Here is a 24,885-nt window from a genome sequence, read left to right on the forward strand (position 1 = left end):
CTGATAAGATAAGGGCCTGTTCCAGTCCTTTCCGGAATGTTTCCACACCACTCCATCCCCACTCCCTGCCACTTGCACCCCCTCCTTCACCTCCACCCCCCTCCACTTACCTCACTGTTACGATACCCCGCCAGACTGACATCTTCAGGAATGGCAGACCTCACGACGCTGACATGGGGCAAAGAGTAATGAGCACCTCTGTCTATCGATCTCTTTTGCTCAGCACCGCCGGCTTCAGCGTTTCTGACTACATCCGCAAATTCACGGTAAGAATCTGGCCAGGCGATAAAAAAAGTGGGCAGTGTTCATTGAGAACGGGGGCTCCTTAAAATCCACAGCACCCACGTGTCAAAACAAACAAGAACAAAACAAGGGCGAAGTTCCAGTCGAAATTCTGCGGCAGAGGAGATTATGATTATTGGGGCTCGTGTTATGCTGTGCGTGGGATTGTTTTAAAAAACCGCGTCATGTTTTTCTCGTTGGATCATAGACGGTTTAACATATCCTTGGCGAGTCGCATTATCCCTCAGCAGCTGATGTGTGATCCACACACTTTGAATCTGATGGGTGTATAAATGATTTTCTCACTTACTCTGCATTGGCTGTTCGCACGTGTAGTTCATCTCTTGTGAAAACAGGGAAAGAGAACCTTTAGTAACATGTGGTATCCGTCGCCTATGTAGACATGGACTGGTCTACTGGCTTACATATGTGCATGGTGATTTAAAAACACACATGGAAATCCCTTTGAAAATGTTGGAACATCCTGTCAAAGGAAACTATGGGATAATTATTGCTTTGATGCAGCTGAGTTATTGATTTATAATTGTTAATTTTTGCCATGTCTCTGGTCTGTCTGTTGTTATTGGCCCACTGGGACAGGTTTCCGCAAAGAGTTCCGCATGTGAATTAGCACAATACAAGTATCTCATTAACAAGCCTGGCTTGTTGTATAACTAATAATCCGTGAAAGAGTGCATGATAAGTGGACATGAGTGCAAAATTCTCCGATTCTGTGTATATAACTAATGTGCTCCACTGTTCGACATTAAAGGGAGAGACGTGTTTGTGTCTGTGTCCACCTGTCTTATATCATCAAATCCTCTCTTTCCAAATTTTTCACCGTTATCTTGGTTCTGAGAAGGTAGGGGGGGAGGGGAAGGGGGGAATAAGACTATAAGCTTGAGAGGAATAGATTCATCCGTCCATGAGGCTTATCAGACCGGCAAAGGACGTTGGAAGTCCTGTTTTTCACGGAAGGTTAATAGGACGACTCCGGCTGTTTGTTTATGTGTGTCGGTATGTTCATGCATACAGCCCGTCGCCTCACAGGTAGCATCACAGAAGATCATTAATACAGCCATATCTGCAGCTCAGCAGGTGAGTCAGTCACCGGTGGGCAAGAATAACATCATTTTCACACCCTCATCTCCCCACGTCTCTGTACTTTTTTCGATTTCGCAGTGCATGCGAAACTAGAGCTTGAATCTGGTTGCTATGTCACCAGGCTTGGGCTAGACAAAGCGTGACATTAGCACAGGCAATTACATCTAATAGTATGGCTGCGTATTGTTTTGTAATGCAATTTCACAAAAAGCTGCCCTCTGGACAAGTCGGCTATGTGACCCGCAACACGCTATAATGTTTTCCACGGATCCCTGGCCCATTGTAATCCCCCCCGGACCTGAGGAAGCAGTGCATCCCAATACCTTGGGGCTGAGAGGTGCTTGAGATGAACCTCAGGGGTCATGAGCCCGGCAAATCGTAAATGCGGTCTCTCCAAGAGCAAACGAGAGCTACAAGCGCTCACAAACTGCTAGAGATCACTTTCTAACTGGCAGTCTTTTTGAAACTCTGCCATTGGTACAGAATGTTCTGTCCTTGGATACTAAGAAATAATTCGGTATGTGATCTAAGGGGCATTATGTTCATGGAAACAAGCAGCAGCTATGATGACAGACTGGGAGGGGTCCTGTTTTGCCCCCACAGGTTCACCTCCCAGGGCTGTCCTTGCAGGAGCCTGAAGTCAATAGTGTTGAACTGAGCAAATAATCCTTAAGTAAACAAAAATGGCTATGCAAAAAAAAGTGTCTACTTTGCTCAAAAACAAACAAGCACACAAATTGCTAAAATCAACAAGAAGCTACTGTTTCCTCCCGGGCCGTGTGTGTGTTTGCGATACATGTGGAGTTTGCAGTTTCTCCCCCAAGTTTGCGATATAATCTGAAGGTTGTAAGCCTGGACTAACAGCCCATTTGCACTGAAGTTTACGTAAATGAATCACTGTGACAGAACTGAAAATCATAGTTTTTGGAGGCTTTGTTGGTGACCACAGCACATCAGCCCTCTGTATCGCTACTGTCAACTGGTCCTTTGCATTAATTAGTCTTCTTTCCCATTTGCAGACTGCTTGTGAGATTTCTCAAATTTCTCAAATATCTCCAGTTTCTTCTGTTCTCCAAAACGTCACTGATATCCTGAACCATTTCAGTTGCCTGGCATCTCCTCTGGGGCACCTTCGCCATTTCTTGAAATCATTAAATTTGACCACTAGCTCAATGGATTAGTCAATGGAATTAGTGAAATAACCCGATGAGGTGTTGATTAGTATGGTATAGTAGTTGTCGAGTCAAAAAATACATGGGTTCATTGGATGGTTGCTGCAAATACTGGGGTGATTTTAGGTGAGGTTTTGAAACGGCTAAGCTGACACACTTTGACAGACATAAAATCACAGGTGTCATGCCCTGCCCGTCCGAGCCTCCCGTGTGCCACGCTCCCTCACTACCTCGTGTGGAGTCCCTGTATTACCGGCTGGTTCTTGTTGTTGTCCTGTGTATTTAAATCCACATTCAGGTATGTTTCCCCAGTCCGGTCACTGCCGCGGTTTCGGGTTCCTTGGTGTGTGATCCTAAATAAACCCAGTGTTCCCTGACTTCTTGAATTCCTTTCCCCGCTCTGTGTCAAATTGCTTTGTGGCAATAGGTTTATATCAGCAGTAAGATCGTTTAAATATAATTTTCTTTGACTGCCTTAGACTATTTTCGCAGTACGGTACATCATAACAGTGGAATATATCGTTTATATGTTATAAGTAATGAGTATATAAGGCATTTATCAAATAATAGGAACTGGGGGAGACATGTCCTCCCAGTATTTAATTTGGTTTCATTCATCCCCCCAATAAAAAGACTGTTGTATTTAAATGATTAAGTTGTGTCCCCTGATCAGAAACTCATATGCCATTCAATAAAACATTGAATAATAACAAGACTGTGGAGAGTAATATTGTTAGCAAGGGGTCGATCGTCATGGAGCTGAATTTGCTGATGTTGTCTTTTTGAGAGGACTCACTGACACCGGAGTTCTCAGAACCTGAATATATATTCTGCCTTTTCTGGATTTCGGGGTTTCTTATACAGATTGAGTCATTTCCAGGTTTTACCTTAAACATCCGATGCACTCTGTCAGTCTCTGTATGTCCTGAACATCTAAAATGAAACGCGCTTTATGTAACAGTTTATTTTATATAACCGCGACTTATGCAAACACTGCGAGTTTAGAGAAGCCGGGGGAGCTGATGACATCACTCCGATGACTCGGAGATGGATGGGTGAGTACCGATGGGTCATTTTCTGGCCTGTGTTCCCTCAACCCACACATAAGCCCCTAGAGAGCAGGCTGGGGAAGGCAGCTCTATCCAGTGGCAGTAGCCTGAAGGACCTGGAACAAAGTCATTTCTCTCCTGAAGGGGCCACCACCCATGGGCAATGCCTTCCAGGATCACGTCCAATTCTGGGCTGGGGTGCGATGCCATGTATTTGGGTCAGCATTCACTGCGGCGCATGTACCCAGGGGCTTTCTGCTCATTAAATTTCACAATTTGAAATATAGCGGCATTTATACATTTTATGTTTAGTGCAAAAAGTGTCTTTTACTTTTAAGGTGGAGGAAACAATGCAGAACAAGAAGCATGTTGCCCCCTTCACAGTTCTGGCCCCGGTGTGTACTTTTGGAGGGCAAACTGCGTGGTTAGTGTAGGACCAAGGCGTGGACAGTGACGGGCAGTAACCTGGCTCTCTGCACCACCCTGGAGTGCATGAAACTGACAGATACGAAGAGGGATTCAGTCCACCCCAAGGTGAGAGGCGTCTCCTCCACGGAGCAGCTTCTGGAGATCACTCTCCTGGCCATTCCTTGACTTGGGATACTTCTCAGTTCAATTTTAAGGCTAAACCCAGCCTAAACTCGGGGGAATGGACAGGTGGGCAGCCCATGGAAGTCACGTGGCTCAGCCCCTTTCCCCTGCAGGCCACCCAGATACCAGAGATTTATTGTCGAAGCATCTCTGTTGCATAACACAGCTGTTTGGTGTTGGAGTTTGGAGTGGGGGGGGAGTTGGGGGTGGCAGTGACACTCGCTGGCCTCATTTCATGTTTGGGCACGAGGTCTGTGTCCCCCTACTGTATATTAAGGTTGCGGCTAACATGCTATCTGATGAACGTAGCAAAACATGAAGCCAGTGTTTTTGCCAGTGGACTGGAAAGTGGTTTGTCTCTATCTATTGCATCTTATAGAATCTTCATTGCCAACAGATTAAGAGCGTTTTCTTGAATCCCATTCCCTTCCTTTTGAAAGAAACCTGGGAGAATGAGGGGGACCCTTAAAGGTAAGGCCAACAGGATATCGGCCATTTTGTATTCCCTACAGATAATCATATTACCGGGTCAGCCAATGTCAAAGGAAGAGGCCCCCATGTTATGGTTGGGGTAGAGTCCCTGGGGACACAGCACCAGCTCCATGTAACACAACAGCTGTGGGGGCCATTGACATTTTTTTCATCCCCCCCTGGCCCACCCCCTGGCCCAAAAAAGGTGTGTACTTTAGACCAGCAAAATGAGAAACGGCGGACTGACAGGGTCAGCGACTAAAGCAATCACCTTTTTCTCGCGTACGACACGTCTTTCTTTGCCCTGGCAGGTGGTGGTGGCTTTCCGAAGATCATTCCCGGCATTCCCGGCATGCCGGTCGGTCATCGCCGTCTTTCAAACCAAATTTAAATATTTCGGTGACATCAATGTAGCTGTGGGACTGGCTGCTGGTGGGGGGTGGGTGGTGGAGGCAGAGAGCAACAAGTGGACCGATAGCATAAGTGGTGTCATGTTCCTGGCACGTAGGGACAACAGGGTCCAACGAACACTGCGAGTGGGAAAAACAGACATACCTCAGGCTCTCAGGGAGACGGCCGCAGCTAAAATAGGAAGCGACTGACGGTGCAGATGGACTGAGGCGAGATTAAGGCAGGTCTTTCCTCCGTCGGATCTTCTCCCTCCAAATTGTGTCATCTGTGAACATTGTTAGCACCTGGAACGATGAGTAAGCAGGCAACTCTGGCCAACTGCATTGCCAAGATGTACGAGGGGGGCAAGCTGGACAATGGTGGGAAGGCCGGACCGGTTCCAGGGGCCAAGAAGCCTGCCAACACCTTGCTCAGCAGCCTGGGTAGCGTGGAGGTCAAGCTGAACCTACTGGAGGCAAAGGTGGAGCAGATCTCTGACAGTCAGGCGGAGGTGCTGAAGAGACTGGACTTGGTGTGCCGGGGAATTGGGAGCCTGGAGAGGGAAGTGGTCCGACTGGGGCAGGAGAAGGAGGTGGTGGCTGCCCGGAGGTGCCAGGCAGGCATTCTAGATGAGGTCAGGACACTGTGCGGTGAGACGGTATCGCTGCTCCAGAGCCTCCAGCAAGAGAACCGACATCAGCGGGAGAAGATGGAGGGAATCGGGCGTTCTGTCTCCACCACCGACAAGGTGCTGGCATACCTGGCCGACATCTTCCGGAGCTCTCGGATCGTGGATTTCATCCTGAGGGGCTCTGTGCCTCAGATGGGGGCCACAGAGGAGGTCAGTGGATCCAGAGCAGACAAACTGGAGTGCTAACTTGATACCAGCCTGACACTGGTGGTGATGCCCGGGACACAGGGGCTGGTTCGTAGAGCTATGAGTGTCGATGGGTCGCTAAGCGAAGCCGGCCAATACGACCGGCTCGGCTGGGTGCTGATCCCCTCACTGTCGCCATCCGCGAACGAGCCGTGCAGAAGTTCCACTTCTAATGAGTCACAACATGTTTTCAAGTCTAGTTTCGTGTTACAATGATTAAGTGAATGTGCCGCGTGAACAATTAGAGGATGTGGGTTCGCCGGCGGACTGCTGGCAGAGTGATAATAACACTTCATCAGATCTGATCTGATTCAGTCTGGTTTTTGTTCTGGACGTTTCGTGAAAGACTATAATTTTGAGAATTCCGAAAAAGGACATGTCAGTAATCATTAGTCCTTGAGGAAAGTATGCCCTTAGTTGGAAAGGCAGAAACAGTATGGACTTCTTTTACAACTGCCAGTTTCTTTCATTGATGTTAATTAAAATCTTCTTTAGTTTAATTATTAGGCCTTTGATGATCTTGCCCAGAAACTTGGGGAAAACCAACAGAATTTTGGTGATCTGTTTGGGTTTTCCTCCATTAGTGAACTTACACTTAAAATTGTAAAGCAACTTAGTGTTGTTGTCACAAAGAGCGCGTCTCACTAAAATCACGGATCTATGCCAAAGGAATATACTCTCTCTATATATCGCTGAACTACAAGCTGAATTATAAGCTCCGTGTTTATAATTGACAGATCTGCTCTTGTGTTGACAAGCATGGTGCGAGACATACTAATGTGTAATAAATACCATAATTACAAGAGTCCTAGTGAAATATTCCTTGGGATCAGATTACGTAGATTGTAACTAAAAGTGGTGGAATGCAAAGGGGTCTTCATCATTCAGCTTTTGATTTTTCTCCCCTCTAACATCTGAAAAAGGATCCATTTATTTAGCTAGTAGGTGGTCCCGAATTCAGAGAGACTTGCTGATTTTAATACTGTAAAGTGTGTAGATTTATGCTGCCTGAATCAAAGGAGGCCTTTTCATCTGCATTAACATACAAGCTCTGTAATTACCCAAGCTGCCAAGACGTTTTTTCGTCAACCTCACACTATTATAAATCTTCTGCCGCATGAAATGTTGCGATTACATGTCACTTTTTAAGCCACTTCTGTGTCATGCTCTGCCGCGGAAATGTAGAGGTCGGGTCATGCTCCGGCGGTCTGAGAAATTGGTGTCATTCGTCCTCGTTCGGTACGCCTGTAACTATCTCTTTTTGTTGGCAGAAGAAGGACAAATCGGACGACAAAAGCATAAAGCCTAAATTCTCTTTCTGCGATAAAGGGACCCAGGTCGGGCCAGACACTGAGAAAGCCGCAGAAAGTGAGTCTCTACATTGTCTGTTTCCTCTCTGTCTGACGACGATCGGCTTGGTCGCACCAATGGAAATGTACCGTTATCACTAATCTGCTGGTAATTCAAGCATAAATTCTTTAGCAGTAGCTTTCCAATGGTGTCTTTTGTTCTGCTTCAGCTCTAAAACTGTTTGATAAAATACACATTTAGCTGTACCCTCAGAAGTTACTGCCCTTTTCCATGTATACACAAACTCTCTCTACTTGTGCCACTGATTGAACACCAATTGGGAGCTGCTCCTTATGCAATAAACTGCATGCCTCTTGATCCCATTGCAGAAATCATATTCATGGCAAAATCTTACATGTGGAAGAGGCAACAGTCTCCTATTCGCTCATTTGAGAAAGGCTTAAGCCTTTTTCTTTATAGGATACCAGTATCTGAAAGGTTTCTTTTTTCATGTTTTCCTATGTTTACTTAAATGTAGAGCTATTGTTTCGATCCCTGCCACATTCTTCCAGATGCCACCCAGACCCCTAGCGATGCAGCAGAGAATAGGAATGCCACGGATATCTCTACTCCTGGCCAGAGTCGGCCCATGGAGTCGCACCCATCTACTGCTGCCCGGTCGGACAAGCAGGGTGGCGATGTGAGTGCGAAGGTGCCCAGGAGGCCCAAGGAGGTCACCCACAAGAGCAGAGAGCCTACGCGAACTCAGACCTTTGCCAAGGATGCTCTTGAGGATGTGGAAAGTCTAGAGGTACTTGGCAGAGATGTTCCGGAGCAGGTCGACGAAGTGGAAGGGGTTTGCGTGGGTGCAGTGGCCAGGCTGGCAGAAAGCGAACCCCAGGAGGCAAAGCCCACAGAGCTAAAGAGGTATGAGCACAGCCCACGACATTTTCTCCTATAGCATACCACAAAGATCACATGTAGGTGCACCATTTCTCCAGATGCACGCACACACATTCTCTGCATGGTCCTTTTTAACCTCACGAGTGCTGCACACCATTAGTCAGAAGAGTCAATTCCGCATACCCATGCTATGGGTGTCACACACGCGCACCCTGTAAAAGCAATGGCTCTCACCCTCCGCTTCTCCATTTCACTCCCCAACTGTCGGTCATTCCGAGTGCCATCCATGGGCAAGAGGTCAAGGCAGGCAGGCGTTCCGGAAAATCAAGCACGTGGACCGTCCTTCCTGACGTGAAAGGAGGCAGAATGTGGGTTGGTCGTGGGTAGGGGGGTGAGGGGAGGGGAGGGCTAGCCACGTCAAGCAGCTGGCTTTTTATTCTCAAAATGAAAGGCGCTCAATTGCGTGCAGGCTTTCATGAGGAAACACACAGCGGATGCGGCGAATGCGCGGTCCGGGGGCACGGCGAAATTACACGGGACTGATCATTTGCCTTCGTCGGCGTGATTGTACCCCTTGTCGCACTTCAGATGAATTGACAAAAAAACAGGAACGCACCGCATCCACGGGGACAGAAACTTAACCCCTCGCAGACGTGTCTTTGGATGAGTGTCTAAGGTGGCATGCTGGTCAGGGACTCATTTTTTTAGATTTAAGTCACTCAAGCAAAACTACTTAAATAAACATATTTAGAAATTAGACTGTGCAGATGGATGAGTGTACTGGGATGTGAGCTGTGTAAGAGACTTCGGATTATGGCATCTGCTCAGAAATCACATGATGTTTACATGTTTTCCACATGCTCATGCGAGTCAGCTGCCGGTGATCCAGTCCCCACAATCCTACCGTGCAGTCAGGGGCTTCCACAGTGCCCTCAGTGTGGATTCAGGGCGCCCTATAATAATAATCATTTTTATTTCATAAATAAATACAAATAATAACAATAGTAACAACAATAATAGTACAAATGGGGCAGTAGTTAGCACTGTTAATTCAGGACGGGGGTTCGAGTCCCTGCCGTGGTTCCATGTGTGTGGAGTCTGCATGTTCTCCCCGTGTCATCGAGGGGTTTTCTCTGGGTTCCCTGGCTTTTCCTCCCACAGTCCAAAACCATGCTGAGCTTAACTGCAGTTACCAAGTTGCCCCTCAGTATGAACAGTGTGTGAGTGTGCTCTGCGATGGGTTGGCGCTCCATCCTGGGTTATTCCCTGCCTTGTACCTGTAGCTTCCAGGATTGGGTCTGGACCCCTGTAAACCTGCATAAGACAAATGGGAATTGGAAGTGGGTGGATGGATGGATGGATGGATGGATGATTGACCAGGTGGCATCATGGCCAAGGAGAGGGACAGTGACATACAGGGTCTTATGTTACGTAAAATATCCTGACCTGTTTCCTGGCATAAATGTTTCCGTATTTAGCTAAATGCTGAAGACAAGTAAGGTATAAAAATCATTTTGGATGTCAGCAACCAGCTTCTGGGATACGCTCCGTCCCCCCGCAACCCTAAATGGGACAAATGGTTACAGAAAATGGATGGATAGATGGATGGATGGATGGATGGATGGATGGGTGGGTAGATGGATGGATGGATGGATGGATGGGTGGGTAGATGGATGGATGGATGGGTCGGTAGATGGATGGATGGATGGATAATCCCCAGTCAGCAAACCTTTCTGAGGGACCCACCCTTCCCTGGGCTGCTGACATGATAAATGACGACTAGCTAGGCCTTGTGTTGGTAAGGTTGATAACAATGCATGGCAGCGATTATTCTATAGATGTTTGTTTATTATTTTGTCTTTTTTCCCTGTAATTTGTATGTGCTGCGCAGGAATGGTGGGATCATTTTCCGGAGTTCGCTGTCTCTCACGCATCGCTAACGTTTGCTGTGCCCTTTATCACTAGTGAGGCCGGCCAGGATGTCACTGGCTTAGACGTCCAGGAGGTGCCAGTTCCAGAGCTGGTGGTGGCTGCTGAGTGCAGGGATCTGTCCTCAGCCCCATCCCAGGGGCAGCAGGACACGACCCTCAGCCCTGCAGCCACATCTGCGAGCCCTGCAGAGGACCTTGTCATTTCGGAGATGCCAGAAGTCAGTGGGGGCAGCACCGGGACGGAAAGCCAGTTGGATCTGGAGCCCAAGCTAGAGGTCATCCTGCAACCTTCCCAGGCTGACCAGACTGAACAGGTCCCCCCAGCCCCCACTGTCACCAAGCAGATGCAGCCAGAAGTATCACAGAAGGATCTCGAGGTCTCGAGCACCAGGCAGCTGAGCCCGACAACGGGCGCTGTGAAGAGGAAGATTCCAGAATCACATCTTATCATTGGCAAGTTAAACGCCCATTTTGTTCTGTGAAACTTCACTAGCCATCGCCGTTAATTTAGGTTGGGGTCCGTATCCATAGCAACGAACACGACAACGGCCAGCCGGATCAATTGTTCTGTCATGTTCCATTTTCAGACGACTGCCCCCCGCAGCCGGCCCCGTTCGAGCACCGCATCGTCAGTGCCAAGCAGGTGCCCATGGGCACATATTACGCCGTCAAGACCAACGAAGTCTTGGGAGGGTGAGTGTAATAGGTGCCCCTGCCAGGATCATCATTAATTACATCAGCAGCAGAGGCAGGAGTCTCGGAAGAGCGTGCCTGTAATAGAGCCTCTCACTTCACGCTAATAACCGACTTGCCTGCCTGTTTTTAAGGCGGGGAGGTCAGTGCACAGCAGGGACAGGCGGACATGTAGCTGGGGTAAAATTCACAGTTAATGAAGTACGGTCAACCTCGCGAAGAACGAGCACTTTCACGAACCCATCTACCTACCGCAGATCATTTCCACGCAGAAATTTGATAACACTGGTGCCCATTTCCCTCTCCTGGATGATTTTGCTTTTCATCTCGGATCTGCAGCAGCAGGCAAAGAAGAAATCGGCCCCTTTTACTCATTCTTTTCTTGTTTTCTCTGTTTTTTCCGCTCAATATTTTTTCAGTAATACTGATATTATTTTTTTTACTTTGCTGTTTTAAATATGTTATTGAATGCCAGTTCTGAAATTAAATGACTATAAATATCTTTATGAATATACATCATAAGAATATATGCGCAAATGCTTATATACACTGCTCTATGCGGCATTTGGTTTCCTAGGGCCAAAACAGCACGGTTATCCGTAGTCCCCTCCATGCTCCATGGTAACCTTCCATACAGAATCCGTTTCCCATTTTGGCCTGTAACTCTGTATTTTGGGCACTTTAGACATCTTGGAAGAGGGGAATTGCAGCGTCTGTAATTTCGCCCTTGAAATCCTGACTGCAGTTTTCTCAGGGAATCTGAAGTGGTCCTAAAAGCACACATTGTGTGGGAGGAGGGGCATGCCGGACTAGAGTCACTCCCCCGTGGCCCCCCCACCCGCTACCTCGCTGCTTTGATAAGGCCGGCTCTTATTTTTAGCCCCCAAGCGCTGCCCGTCAGAACTGCCCCTCCGCTCTCTGTTCTGCTGGCAGAGCTGGTGCGGATCACAGCAGACCGGTGCTGCTGCCGGTATCCTGATACACCACGATTAGATGGGGGGGGGGGGGGTTTAAAGAGAAACAGACATCTTTTGGTGTGAACCCCCCTAGTGAGACACCGTTGCAGTGACTCCCTGGGAGGAAGTGGCTAGAATGTGGGCTGTTTAATGCTGACCGAGGTCATTTTTACACTGCACTTTTTACACTGCACTTTTTACACTGCACTTTTTACACTGCACTTTTTACACTGCACTAAGCCTTTCCGCTGTTTGTTTCGGGTGTTTACTGCGCCGAGCCGTACTCCCTGTACCTTTTAAAGCGCTCTGATAAAAAGCCTCTAATCAGGAAGGTGCTCTGAACCCGTCTGGCACAGTTTGAACGGGGGCCAAACTGCAGGAGTGCAGTGTAGCCGGGTGAGGTCCGCCATGGCACGCTGATCCAAACGAGGCATTTATATTTAATTCATTTAAGAGATGCGTTTATCCAAAACAACATACACTTGAGAAATCAGGACCTGATAGCCCCGAAGAAATTGCAGCTTAAGGGCCTCGCTTGAGGACCCAAATGGCAAAATTGCTCAGCTGCTGCTGGAATTCGAACCTGCAACATTCTAATCACAGGCAAAGCATCCTAACCCACAGAGCAACACAGAAGCCATAAGAAGTGTGAATGGGAACTAGAGTGAAACCCAATGAAAGACTTACAAATATGGCATCCCTATTCTCTAGCAATCGCTGCACTGCGGTTAGTTATAGTTACCATGGTTATAGTTACCATAGTGTGTCCTGTAGGAAAGGACCTTAGAGATGAGTGATGGGCTGTTGTGTAGATCAGTGGGACAGGAACGTGGCAACATGTCTGCAAAGAAGTAGGTTTGAATGCTGTAGAATTCAGAGCAATTGTGCCCTTGAGCAAGGCCCTGATCTCCGAGTGCTCCAGCGGTGCCGAACGCTAGCTGACCCCCCTCATCATGCTTGCCCCCGCCCCACATGTGTCCGCAGGGGTCGGTTTGGCCAGGTCCACAAGTGTGCCGAGCTCTCGTCGGGACTGACGCTGGCAGCCAAGATTATAAAAGTAAAGGGAATGAAGAACAGGGTGAGTGTGTACGCCACGTCTGTCCATCTGTTCCTGTGAACGTGATTTACGAGCTGCCAATGGCAAACCCCCCCCCCCACTGACACATTCTCGCTGCTGACAGACAGGTGTCCCCTCTCTCCATACAACCCCTCAGTCACTCTTTGTCCTAAAGTCTTCACCCTACCTTAACTATTTACTCACCCCCAACCCCCTCATGGTTGAGTTACCAGGGACGACCAGACACCGCTTACACCGATTCTTCATCTGCCTCAGGCTGTGGTCTCATCAGCGTCCAAGTGGAAGATAATTTTGCCATCGCAAAAACCCTGAGTTTAGCGAATCAAAAGCAGGTTTTTCCACCTGGTGGACCGTGGTTGCGAAATCAGTCTTGTTTACCATAAATCTCCCCTCTTTCTATACACACACAAACACGAACGCACACAGCTCCCCAGCCCTGCACCTGTTACGCGCTAACGCTCGGGGAGACGCATTTCTGCGATGCCTGTGAGACGGCAGACGCCTAATGCACAGCAGCAGGGAGCGATGCGATACGTGCTTCATGGTAAGCCCTTTGTTCGGGACACGGCTCGCCTTTTCCCACGTCGAGGCTGTGAGTCTTCCCGGAATTAATGGTGCTTGTCGTGCAAAGCAGTGTAAAGTTACGGAATCAAAGACATGGCTTCAGACGTGACTGTTTTACGAATCCAGATCACTTCACAGGGTCGTGAGTGACATTGGGTAGAAAATACAACCCTTAAAAATACTGCAGTATCCCTGCAGCCTGCATAGCCTGTAAAAAGAAACTGCAAAATGCCAACTCATTGGATTTAAATGCCAATTTTGCCCTAGATTTTAGTTTTTCAAGATTCATTTGCAGCCTCTTAAATAAAACATTACTTTCATTTGCACTTTAGTATTTCAGTTGACATCAAATGCAAAAGATTACGTCTATTCTGACTTTGTATGTTCTCAGCAAAATTTCTTCTTTTGCCCATAAAGTTAAAGGTTTCTTTCCAAAGTAATGAAAAGTTTTGGCCCTGTGCTTATGTGCCTTAAGAAGACAATTAACCCCAATTACCTAAGTGAGCGTGTTCAGGCTAATGAATTAATACATCTTATACTGCTGGCTGCAAAGCTGTAAGTTATGCAATCAACCAGTAGAGTAAAAAAACAGTATTTACTAAGTCTCGAGCACTGAGAAGGATTTTCGGCGCCTACTGTGTACCTTGTTTTTCGAGTAACTCGAATGCTCACACTCCCATCCTCTATCCTTGCATGGCACAGGATGAAGTGAAGAATGAAATCGGGGTCATGAACCAGCTGAATCATGTCAACCTGATCCAGCTCTACGACGCATTTGAGTCCCGAACCAATCTGACTCTCATCATGGAGTAGTGAGTCTTTCCCTGGGACAACGGGGATGCCTCCTGAAAAAAAAAAACAATTTAGTCACAGAATCTCCACATCAGATCATGCTCTCTTTATTTTAACAAAGACGTCAAGTTACGTTTCACTGATCGACCATACGAGCCTGTGGTCATGTGATGCAATTAAAGCAGGTTGAGGATGTAAAATGAAACACTGCGGGAATCAGCATTTAGATGTACTTTTTTTTCTACACTGTGTTTTCTTATGAATGATCTCATTGGAGCTCTCTTCTCCCTGGAACGTGCCTTGTCCCACTCTGCCTATTGATTGGACGTGTACTACACACGGCCACCCACGCATGCCACAAACAAACAGCGCGGTGCATAATCGCTGGCATGCTTTTAGCAGCGCTTTTATAGGCGACTGGGCCATCCTTTGTCATGTTAAATATGCAACACGTGGGGCACAGTTAAGTGTTTTACCGCAGCAGGGTAATTTCGGCCCCGAAAATACACAAAAGAACACCTCTTCTGAAAATTGCCACTCTAACGGCACTTGGCACTGGCCTCATTATTTCCAGGGGATGTTGGATGTTTTGCCGTGGGATATTATGACAGATAAGAGACTGTGTCTCTCGCATGCCAACAGCAGGTGGCATAGTAGTTAAGGAGCTAGATTTGCATATTGAAATTGCAGGCGAAAGCTTCAGTTGCCTTATTAAAAAATCAAGTGCAGCTTATGATATTTAATTGTTCCATTGCGATATCGGAGTATTTTGTTGGAGTGCTAAATCAAAGCGTCCCCTGAGAATTTCTGAAGCACTACTTTACCTGAGAGGATCAAATAATCTATTTATAATTTCATATATTACTCTGCGAGTGACTTGGTACTGGATTGATGGTTTGGAAGATGGATATCTTTGTATCAGTATTGCTTGCTGTGGTCCTGACCATGTGCTTTGCTTTCGGCTGGGGTGTTTTACAGTGTGGAAGGTGGTGAGCTGTTTGATCGCATCGTTGATGAGAATTACCAGCTGACGGAGCTGGACGCCATCGTGTTCACCCGGCAGATCTGCGAGGGCGTGCAGTACCTTCATCAGCAGTACATCCTCCACTTAGATCTCAAGGTACAGGACTCTCCGCCACCGCAAACCACCCATCGCCAGTCCTCGTTTATTACATTAAGACCTTGAGTTTTCCACGGTTTTCCCAGGGCTTGTTTATTCTTCCCCCCTACAGCCAGAAAACATTTTGTGTGTGAGTGCCACAGGAAATCAGATAAAGATCATTGACTTCGGACTTGCCAGAAAGTAAGTGGCCTGTATTCACATTCCTTTTGAGGAAGAGTTATGCAGCAGTGGTGTTCACCACTAGTCAAACCAAGTAGTTGCATGGGGCCCCTGATGTTTGTGAGCCCTCTGTTGGACACAAATAGTCATTACACTTGGGGGAGCAGAAACAACAAACTTGGCCCTGATGGTGACGCTCACAAGACACTTGTACTATCAGTGGCTGCCCCGGTGATCTGTCCCTGACTTTATTTACGTCCCCCCCCCCCCCCGCCCCCCGGCTCTCTCTCCAGGTGTGTGAAGGTTAATCGGCAAATGGAGTCTGTGCCCCTTGCCGGGTCTGGGGATAATTTTAGCCTGTTGTCACATTAACCCTTCAGCTACCGTGAGCAGGATTCCAGGATCGTGCTCGGCTCTTCAAGGGCTGTTCAACAGATCTGACGTCAGCCATGAAAAACAAAACACCCAGAATCTGCACTGTTGTGGTTATTTTTTCCCCAGTAAACACACAGGAAATGTTTTACCAGGCAAATGGCCAATTTTGAGTTTTCTGTGAAATGTTTGTAGGTTTTCAGAAAGGCACAAGTAACAGACTATGTTTTTTACCACTATGTCTGACCGCCATTATACCCAGCATGCCTTGCTCCAAATTCCTTATGACGGGGGCCTGAAGTTCTCTGTGACATAGTTACTCTTGCTTTGTATCTGTTACAGGTCCTTTTCAGACCTAACAGCAACACTGTGGGCTGAGACCTTGATCTATTTTCATATTTCTGAACTGCCTGACAAAGGTCAACATCCTCAACCACCGAGATAGACTTCTCCTCAGGCCTGTCTTTGTATAACATTTTGCAAACGTTTGCTTTCTCAGGTACCGGCCGCGGGAGAAGCTCAAGGTTAACTTCGGCACGCCAGAATTCCTGGCCCCTGAAGTGGTCAATTACGATTTTGTCTCCTTTCCCACAGACATGTGGAGTGTAGGAGTCATCACGTACATGCTGTGAGTAACACAACACCTCTTACATTGCTCGCTGTAGCAGCTACATGGCAACCGGCTTCTGAATGTTAAATGGCATATTTAGAAAGTTACTATGTAGAAAAAGTTTTAACTCTTTACATAAGTGCCTTTAAAGGTTAAACATCAAAATGACAACACTTATTGGAACATTCTGTTTCTTTTTAATCATAATAGTATTTCAAGTGGCATGGTAGTTAAGTAAGCAAAACAGGTCACATGACCTCATTTTAAAACAAAGCATCCCAGCTTAAGCCGCCTCATTTTTGTGAGAGGTGGTTCAGCCTTAGAAACTGGTGTAACACTGCAGTGTCCTCACAAGCCACGTTTTTTGCAGCTTTGTGCAGACAGGACATTACTTTGAGCTACCACAGAGACAGAGTGCATACAGAGCGTCCCCTGGGGAGTCAGAATGTGGGTGTGTCTCTCGGGGAGATAGAATGTGGGTGTAGCGTCTCTCAGAGATAGAATGTGGGTAGAGCGTCTCTCGGGGAGATAGAATGTGGGTAGAGTGTCTCTCGGGGAGATAGAATGTGGGTAGAGCGTCTCTCGGGGAGATAGAATGTGGGTAGAGCATCTCTTGGGGAGATAGAATGTAGGTAGAGCATCTCTTGGGGAGATAGAATGTGGGTAGAGCGTCTCTCTGGGAGATAGAATGTGGGTAGAGTGTCTCTCGGGGAGATAGAATGTGGGTAGAGCATCTCTCTGGGAGATAGAATGTGGGTAGAGCGTCTCTCTGGGAGATAGAATGTGGGTAGAGTGTCTCTCGGGGAGATAGAATGTGGGTAGAGCATCTCTCTGGGAGATAGAATGTGGGTAGAGCGTCTCTTGGGGAGATAGAATGTTGGTAGAACGTCTCTCGGGGAAGCAGAATGTGGGTAGAGTGTCTCTCGGGGAGATAGAATGTTGGTAGAACGTCTCTCGGGGAAGCAGAATGTGGGTAGAGCATCTCTCTGGGAGATAGAATGTGGGTAGAGCGTCTCTCGGGGAGATAGAATGTGGGTAGAGCGACTCTCTGAGAGATAGATTGTGGGTAGAGCGTCTCTCGGGGAGATAGGATGTGGGTAGAGCGACTCTCTGAGAGATAGATTGTGGGTAGAGCGTCTCTCGGGGAGATAGAATGTGGGTAGAGCGACTCTCTGAGAGATAGATTGTGGGTAGAGCGACTCTCTGAGAGATAGGATGTGGGTAGAGCATCTCTCGGGGAGATAGATTGTGGGTAGAGCGTCTCTCGGGGAGATAGAATGTTGGTAGAACGTCTCTCGGGGAGATAGAATGTGGGTAGAGCGTCTCTCAGGGAGATAGAATGTGGGTAGAGCGTCTCTCGGGGAGATAGAATGTGGGTAGAGCGTCTCTCGGGGAGATAGAATGTGGGTGTAGCGTCTCTCGGGGAGATAGAATGTGGGTGTAGCGTCTCTCGGGGAGATAGAATGTGGGTAGAGCGTCTCTCGGGGAGATAGAATGTGGGTAGAGCGTCTCTCGGGGAGATAGAATGTGGGTGTAGCGTCTCTCGGGGAGATAGAATGTGGGTGTAGCGTCTCTCGGGGAGATAGAATGTGGGTAGAGCGTCTCTCGGGGAGATAGAATGTGGGTGTAGCGTCTCTCGGGGAGATAGAATGTGGGTAGAGTGTTGCTTTTCACCTGTGGAAAAAGAATGTTTTTATGTGTTCCCCTCATGTCAACTATGTACCTGCTATCAAACTCTTCCGTTTCATTTAGGCTAAGCTTGCGTGTCCTGTTTCATTCCCAGTAGGACTGATACTCCCACGCTTTTAATAATACTTTGAATATTTTTAATCGCTCTAAGTGGTTGGGTCTGGATCAGGGCACCCTTGTTGAATGGCATGCTTCCGGGTCCCTCCCGAACCAGAGTGAGGATGAGGTTTAATGAGAGAGACCGGCGCCTCCTGTCACCGCCTGTGTCCCCAAGCGCCCGTCACTGCTAACCACATAGCCCGGAGTGCTGAAAAAAGGGAGTGATTTGGCAGCGGATACCGCAAACGGGGTGAAAATTCTTCTCTCGAGGTATCCAGGCCAAGGTGGGAAGAACTGTGGACAGCTGGGACAGATACATAGTTAGATTAACTTGGGGTAAGAAAAAAAACAAGTATTACTTAGTAGGTGAAGCGTAGAGAGCCGTGGATGGACAGGGAGGGATGAAGGGCGGTGAGGTTTTGGATGTCTGACCATATTCACGTCCCCTGCAGCCTCAGCGGTCTGTCACCGTTCCTCGGGGACAACGACACGGAGACCATGAACAACATTTTACACTCCAACTGGGACTTTGACGCTGATGCTTTCGAGAACATCTCAGAGGAGGCCAAAGATTTCATTTCTAGACTGCTGATCTCTGAGAAATGGTAAATGCAGATCTGCACTCCGTTTCCGTACAGCATGACACACAAAATGTGTTCTGTACTAATCTGATTATTCTAATTACCAATGCTGTCAAGTGTAAGATAAAGTTTAAGAGATATTATATTTAAGATGAAACTAATAAGAATGGTAACGATAATAAATTTAGCTGCAGGCAGTAACGATGGGTGCCTAGCATAGCGAGCATAGTGACCTGTCAGTCATTTTAAGATCTGATATAGCATCATCACATGGTCCATTGCAGTCATATTTTCTGTGCTGACTGTACGCTTTACACCATGACAGGCTGCCAGATTTATCAAACCCTGAGCTATTTAATATCCCACCTTGAGAACTGAAATCTGATTGGCTCTGATCTGGCTACATTGCAGCAATATTCTGTCAAATTTTCCACCAACTGGTTTTAAAGTTTTAGGGTGAGAAATCAGCTACTTTTTGGATCAGAATGGGTAAAAGCTGTGATTCTAGTATTTACCATGAAATCTGGTACATTGGTGCTTGGGTATGTTGTTTGTAAGAGTAATAAGTTCCATGGCAATGAGAATTTGAGTGAATAAATCACGTTGAAATGTACTTTGTTTCAGTTTGTTTTGCTAGATCGTGTCCCTCTACAGCCCTGTTGAATTTATGTGTATAATCAGGGAATTACATTTTCTTTGCAAATGCTGTAAATATTTTAGAATCCTGTGGAATTCACTGACAGTGGCATCTGCTAAAAAATTTAAAATAGCATATGAGACACCAATCAGACTAGCCGGTAGGAGAAACTCGAACTAGCTACATCAGAATTCTGATCCAGTTCTTTCCAGAAAGCATTAAATCAACTTTCCACTTTCAGAAAAGAAGAAGGCTCTGCCAGAGAGACGGTTTCTCGTTTACGCAGAAGCCTTTGTGGTTTATGTCCCGGATTATCACGAGAAATGGAAGCAGATCAAAGGGTGGACCTCAAGGGATAACTTGTTAGATATGTGGCTGTCTCCTGTGTAGTTTTGTCATTTGTAAGTGCCACTGGGAGTGTGGGTCCATTCAATGGGATTTTGTATTTGTAGTATTGTAGGATGAGTCAGTGCTGCTTGGGGTGGCAGATGTGTGCCCCCCCCAACCCCCCCATCCCCATAACTAACCCATCGAGAAGCTGCTGTTGTGTGATGCCTGAATCAACGCAAGCAAGCCTCCCGTTTTTTTTCTACCTTCTCTGTGGGTTGCAAACGTTTGTCTAATAGCATGCAATTCACAGCTGGAGGGGGTGGGATCGGTGACGTATGGGGGCTGTCACAGAAGACATTGTTTAGATGCGTCCTGTGTGAGTCAGACGCAGTGGGCCGGCCCACCCATGCCCGGATATCGCACTGGGGTGTTGATGTCAGAAACAGAGAAAGGAATGCGTAGATGACTTACATGCCCTGTTTTTAAGCTCTTGCAGGGGAAACAGGAGGGCTGTGATGAATTTCTATTCTAAAATCCAAAGAGAACATCGTCAGTCCCTTACGATTGCCGGTGTCTGAAACCATTGTCGATTTTTTTTTACATATCCTATGCAGTATGTAGGCCACACTACAGATCATATCAATCAGGCATAAACATCCAGCAAACCCCAACTTTTTTTTTCCACATTTTACTCCGAATTAATTGTTTCTGTCAGATTACAAATGATACTCCACTCAAGGGGCAATAAAATGCAATCTTTCTATGTTCACAAATGATTCAGATAAACCACGGTGCTCATCTGGTGTTGACTGCTTCAATGAACAAATAGCAACCGCCTTAGAATATCAGACCTCTCCCGAAACAGGTCATTAAGGGTTGTGCGTAAATCGGAATCATCTATCTCAGGGGTGGCCAGTTGTTCCCGCAGTGGGCCAGTGTGTATTTAGGTTTCTGGGGTAACCTTTAGGTCAGCTATTCAAACCCAGGCGTGAGGACTTTTCAGTCAATCAGCCCTCTAATTAATAATCTAATTAGGGAGTTGTAACAAAATTCTGCATACTCGACGGCCTTTTTCTTGATAAGATTGGCCACCCCTGATTTAAGGGATCACCAAGGGTTGAGGCCAGGAGTAGTGGCCAAGGCTGAAGTTCTAGTCTTCTCCCAAATTTTATATCCTTAATGTTACAGATTTTATTTGTCCAGTTCTACACCAAAGGATTTGCTATCTGTATTTCACAAAAAGGGTAGATCCTGAAAAGGGGCAGCATGTGGCATTGTGGGCTACGCCTCTGTGCTTGTGATCGGAAGGTACATTGTTTAAGCCTGGCCAGGCAGAATAGTCACATCTATGGGCCCTTAACTCTTAGTTCCCTGAGTGCATCTATGGGTGTCTGCCCCTCACAGCCAGCTTGCTCCCACCTACATAGAGCAAGTTGGGGGAGGCATAAAGAGAATTTCCCCCTAGGGATCAATAAAAGCATTATTTATCGCTGATATCAAAAATGTCACATCTTTTCCTACATCTTCTGGAAAGTTTATATCCCATTCATTCTAATCCCTACTTTGTTTTGCTTTTTACATTTTGAATAATGTTCGAATAATGCAGAATAAGGTTACTGAGTTACTCGAATGACAATCATGCCTGTGGTCTGCAGGCTTCCATGTCTTTTGGTCATTAGTCCTCATGCAGTAAATATCGAAACCCGCAATGTCCTATTTTTTCCGCAGCTGGAAGTGTGACCGATCTGCTAAGATGTGATCTGACAGCACGCGTAAAAGCGCATTAATATAGACTTGAGTGCTAACGTTCCGCCTCCATGTGCGACCCCCCCCCCCCCCTCCCAACACAGCGGGCGTCTCAGTGCCTCAGGCTGCATGAAGCACAGTTGGCTGAACAACCTGGAAGAAAAGGCGAGGATGAAGAGGGTCCGGCTGAAATCCCACCTCTACCTGCAGTGCTACCTGGCCGCTCACCGTCAGTGGAAGGTGAGAGGTGTCACCCCAGAGGCTTGTGTGTTATACATACTTACTGAGATCCTGAAGCAGAGATCCTGACTTTGATGTTTGGGTTAAGATAAGACAGAACGTTGCTGGTCCCAGTGAGGAGAAGTGTCTTTGTATGGTAGTACAGAAAGAATTAATACAGCAACTGATAATTTAGATAGAAATACATACAAGAAAGAGTAATAGATAGATAGGCCTATTTAACTAAATACACTAATAAAATAAAAAAAAAACATGCAATGTACGGCAAAGAAGAGGGTCGCTGTGTAAATGCCAGTTGTGCAAACAGGCATATTATATATATTCAATGACCGTTCATACATCTTATGTGATTCTCTGCTTTTGTGAGGTAGTTAACCATGAATTACTCTAGTACAATATGGAATGTGTGCTATTTTATCTATTCGTATATTCATAATATATAGATTAAGTGGTAGAAACAACCAATTAAAATATTAGCTTAAGCTCTTCCTGACCATGAGGAAATCAGCTGCCTCATGTTTGGGTGCTAATAATTTTAGGGGAAAAAATGTGGTGTATTTAGGGCATAGACTTGGGGGCAGTGTTTATCCTTTCTATAAATATGTGCTTAATATAATGCGTGACAGAATTGCCCTCCCTTCGGCAAGCGTCTTAAATAAAAGTATCATTAGCTAAGTGAAACGAACGATTCTGATGTTTTTTTATCCCCCTCCAGAAACATTTCTACGCAGTCGCCGCCGCCAACCGGCTTAAGAGGATGCACAGCCTTCGGTCCATGAATCCGGCATAGTGCTGCACCCCCCCCCACCGTACGGATCAACACAAGACAGACATTGTACTTCTTTCCCAAGTTTACAACCTTACTACAAATTTTGATGTAAAAAAAGTAAATAACAGGCTATTTTCAACTCACCGTTGCACAGTCTATCTGAGCACATTGGAATCAAGCACATTGCAATTTTTCTCTTACACAGGGTTTTTTAGTGTATTGATATTTAATTTCAAGTGTGTTATTTAAATGAAGTTTTAATGCTTCGTACTGCTGTGAAATCAGTCATATCCTGATGTTAATTTTTTTTGCCATTTTGCACAGGTATGTGTGTTTTCATAGAGATGGAATTCATTTTGATAGATCTATGATATTTATGACACAGTAGTGCTTGTAACAGAGGAATTCATTGTAATTGCCACTAACGAGGACACTGTTAGGTTTAAATTTGCATTTAAAATAGCAAGGGCCTCCCTCTCGTTCCTTCTGTGAAGGTCGCTTTAATGTAGCTCTAACCCACCTTGAAGCAACTTCATTACAGTGTGTCTCTTTTACAGATTGATCTGAGATGCTGTGCTTTTTTGTGGGAAATTTCTGACCAGTCCGCTGGCAAAGCAAGCAGTGAATCAGAATTCTGAAGATTTATTTCAGGGTGGGGGACTGCATGTCGGTTTGTGTTCGCAGCTAGAAATGGCCCCCTTGCAGTGATTACCTGGATAGAGATGTTAGAATGGCACAACAGCACCACAGACACAAAAACACCACTACTAGGTAAGATGGAATTTCACACCATTTTTAGAACTCATTTCTGTTCAGGTTTCAAACAGTCGCATTATAAAACAGCCTTCAGGTAGGTGTATCTGGGATCACCTATATAAGCAGATGAAGATTTCTAAAGATATGGGCTACCTTGTTTTAAGGAAATATTACGGAAACTAGGAAACTCACAGTCCTAAATAAACAAGTTTAATGTTTATTTCACATAATAATGCAATTACATGATTTTCTTTCTTTTTTTTGGGGGGGGGGGGGGGTGGTGGTATATAAAAATGTGCATTAGCCTTCACAGGATATCATCCCACTCTTATTCTCCAGGACACCGTGAAGCCTAATGTCAATGTGACCTGTAGGTGACAGTCCTAATGCATCCTATGTTCTTCTGACTCCAAAATATTTCACGGCATATTTCACGCGAAATACACCATATGGACAAAAAAGTATTGAGACGTTTGGCCATTACACCTGCAGGAAAATTTATGATATCACATTCTAAACCCATAGGCATCAATATGGAGTTGGTCCCCCTCTGCAGCTATAACAACTGCTACTCTTCTGGGGAGGATTTCTACAAGATTTGGGAGTGTGTCTCTGGGAATCTTTGCCCATTCACCTAGAAGAGCATTTGTAAGGGGGCAGCATGGTGGTGCAGTGGTTAGCACTGTTGCCTCACACCTCTGGGACCTGGGTTCGAGTCTCCGCCTGGGTCACATGTGTGTGGAGTTTGCATGTTCTCCCCATGTCGTCGTGGGGTTTCCTCCAGGTACTCTGGTTTCCCCCCACAGTCTAAAAACGTGCTGAGGCTAATTGGAGTCGCTAAATTGCCCGTAGGAGTGCATGTGTGAGTGAATGGTGTGTGAGTGTGCCCTGCGATGGGCTGGCCCCCCATCCTGGGTTGTTCCCTGCCTTGTGCCCATTGCCTCCAGGATACGCTCTGGACTACCCGCGACCCAGTAGGATAAGCGGTTTGGAAAATGGATGGATGGAGCATTTGTAAGGTCAGGCACTGATGTTGGACATGAAGCCCTGGCTCACAATCTCCATCCCAAAGGTGTTTGATGGGGTTGAGGTCAGGGCCCTATGTAGACCAGTCAAGTTCATCCACACCAAGCTCACCCAACCCTGTCTTTATGGACCTTGTTTTGTGCACTGGGGCACAGTCATGCTGAAACAGAACAGGACCAAACAAAGTTGAAAGTTAAAATTGTCCAGAATGTATTGGTATGCTGAAGCATTAAGAGTTTCCTTCACTGTAACTAAGGGGCCAAGCCCAACGCCTGAAAAATAACCCCATACTATTATCCGTCCTCTAAACTTTACAGTTGGTACAATGCAGTCAGGTAGGTAATGTTCTCCTGGCATCTGGCAAACCCAAACACATCCATCAGACAGCCAGACAGAAAAGTGTTACTTTTCACTCCACAGGAAACATTTTCACTGCTCCAGAGTCCAGTGGCAGTGTGCTTCATACCACACCATCCTATGCATGACACTGCGCTTGGTGACATGAGCTTTGCATGCAGCTGTTCAGCCATGGAAGCCCATTCCTTGAAGCTCCCAGCAAAGAGTTTTTGTGGGTTAATACCAGAAGATGTGGAACACTTGGTAAC

At 46.4% G+C, this 24,885-nt stretch overlaps 1 protein-coding gene across 4 annotated transcripts; it reads left to right on the forward strand.

Annotated features, from left to right (window-relative positions):
- Positions 1-45: 45 nt before the first annotated feature.
- mylk3 (myosin light chain kinase 3) lies at positions 46-23,058 on the forward strand. 4 transcript variants are annotated; one of them, XM_049030290.1, is made up of 13 exons: positions 46-266; positions 7,208-7,304; positions 7,799-8,153; positions 10,095-10,513; positions 10,648-10,753; positions 12,694-12,787; positions 14,054-14,163; positions 15,122-15,263; positions 15,376-15,446; positions 16,297-16,425; positions 18,648-18,800; positions 21,594-21,729; positions 22,445-23,058. In XM_049030290.1, exons 1-13 carry the CDS (start codon positions 174-176, stop codon positions 22,517-22,519), a joined length of 1,980 nt encoding a protein of 659 aa, XP_048886247.1. In that variant the 5' UTR covers positions 46-173; the 3' UTR covers positions 22,520-23,058. The 4 variants fall into 4 exon arrangements, with proteins under 4 accessions (XP_048886247.1, XP_048886248.1, XP_048886246.1 ...); XM_049030291.1 differs by having other exon boundaries at positions 7,211-7,304; XM_049030289.1 differs by lacking the exon at positions 46-266 and adding an exon at positions 4,922-5,900 and having other exon boundaries at positions 7,211-7,304.
- Positions 23,059-24,885: the final 1,827 nt, after the last annotated feature.

The sequence above is a fragment of the Brienomyrus brachyistius genome, chromosome 11, assembly GCF_023856365.1.
Source record: "Brienomyrus brachyistius isolate T26 chromosome 11, BBRACH_0.4, whole genome shotgun sequence".
Lineage (NCBI taxonomy): Eukaryota > Metazoa > Chordata > Actinopteri > Osteoglossiformes > Mormyridae > Brienomyrus > Brienomyrus brachyistius.

Coding starts and splice junctions, on each gene's coding strand:
- mylk3 (XM_049030288.1), top strand. CDS start 5,373: ATGAGTAAGCAGGCAACTCTGGCCAACTGCATTGCCAAGATGTACGAG. Junction 7,305..7,798: donor CACTGAGAAAGCCGCAGAAA/GTGAGTCTCTAC, acceptor ACATTCTTCCAG/ATGCCACCCAGACCCCTAGC. Junction 15,264..15,375: donor TCCTCCACTTAGATCTCAAG/GTACAGGACTCT, acceptor TCCCCCCTACAG/CCAGAAAACATTTTGTGTGT.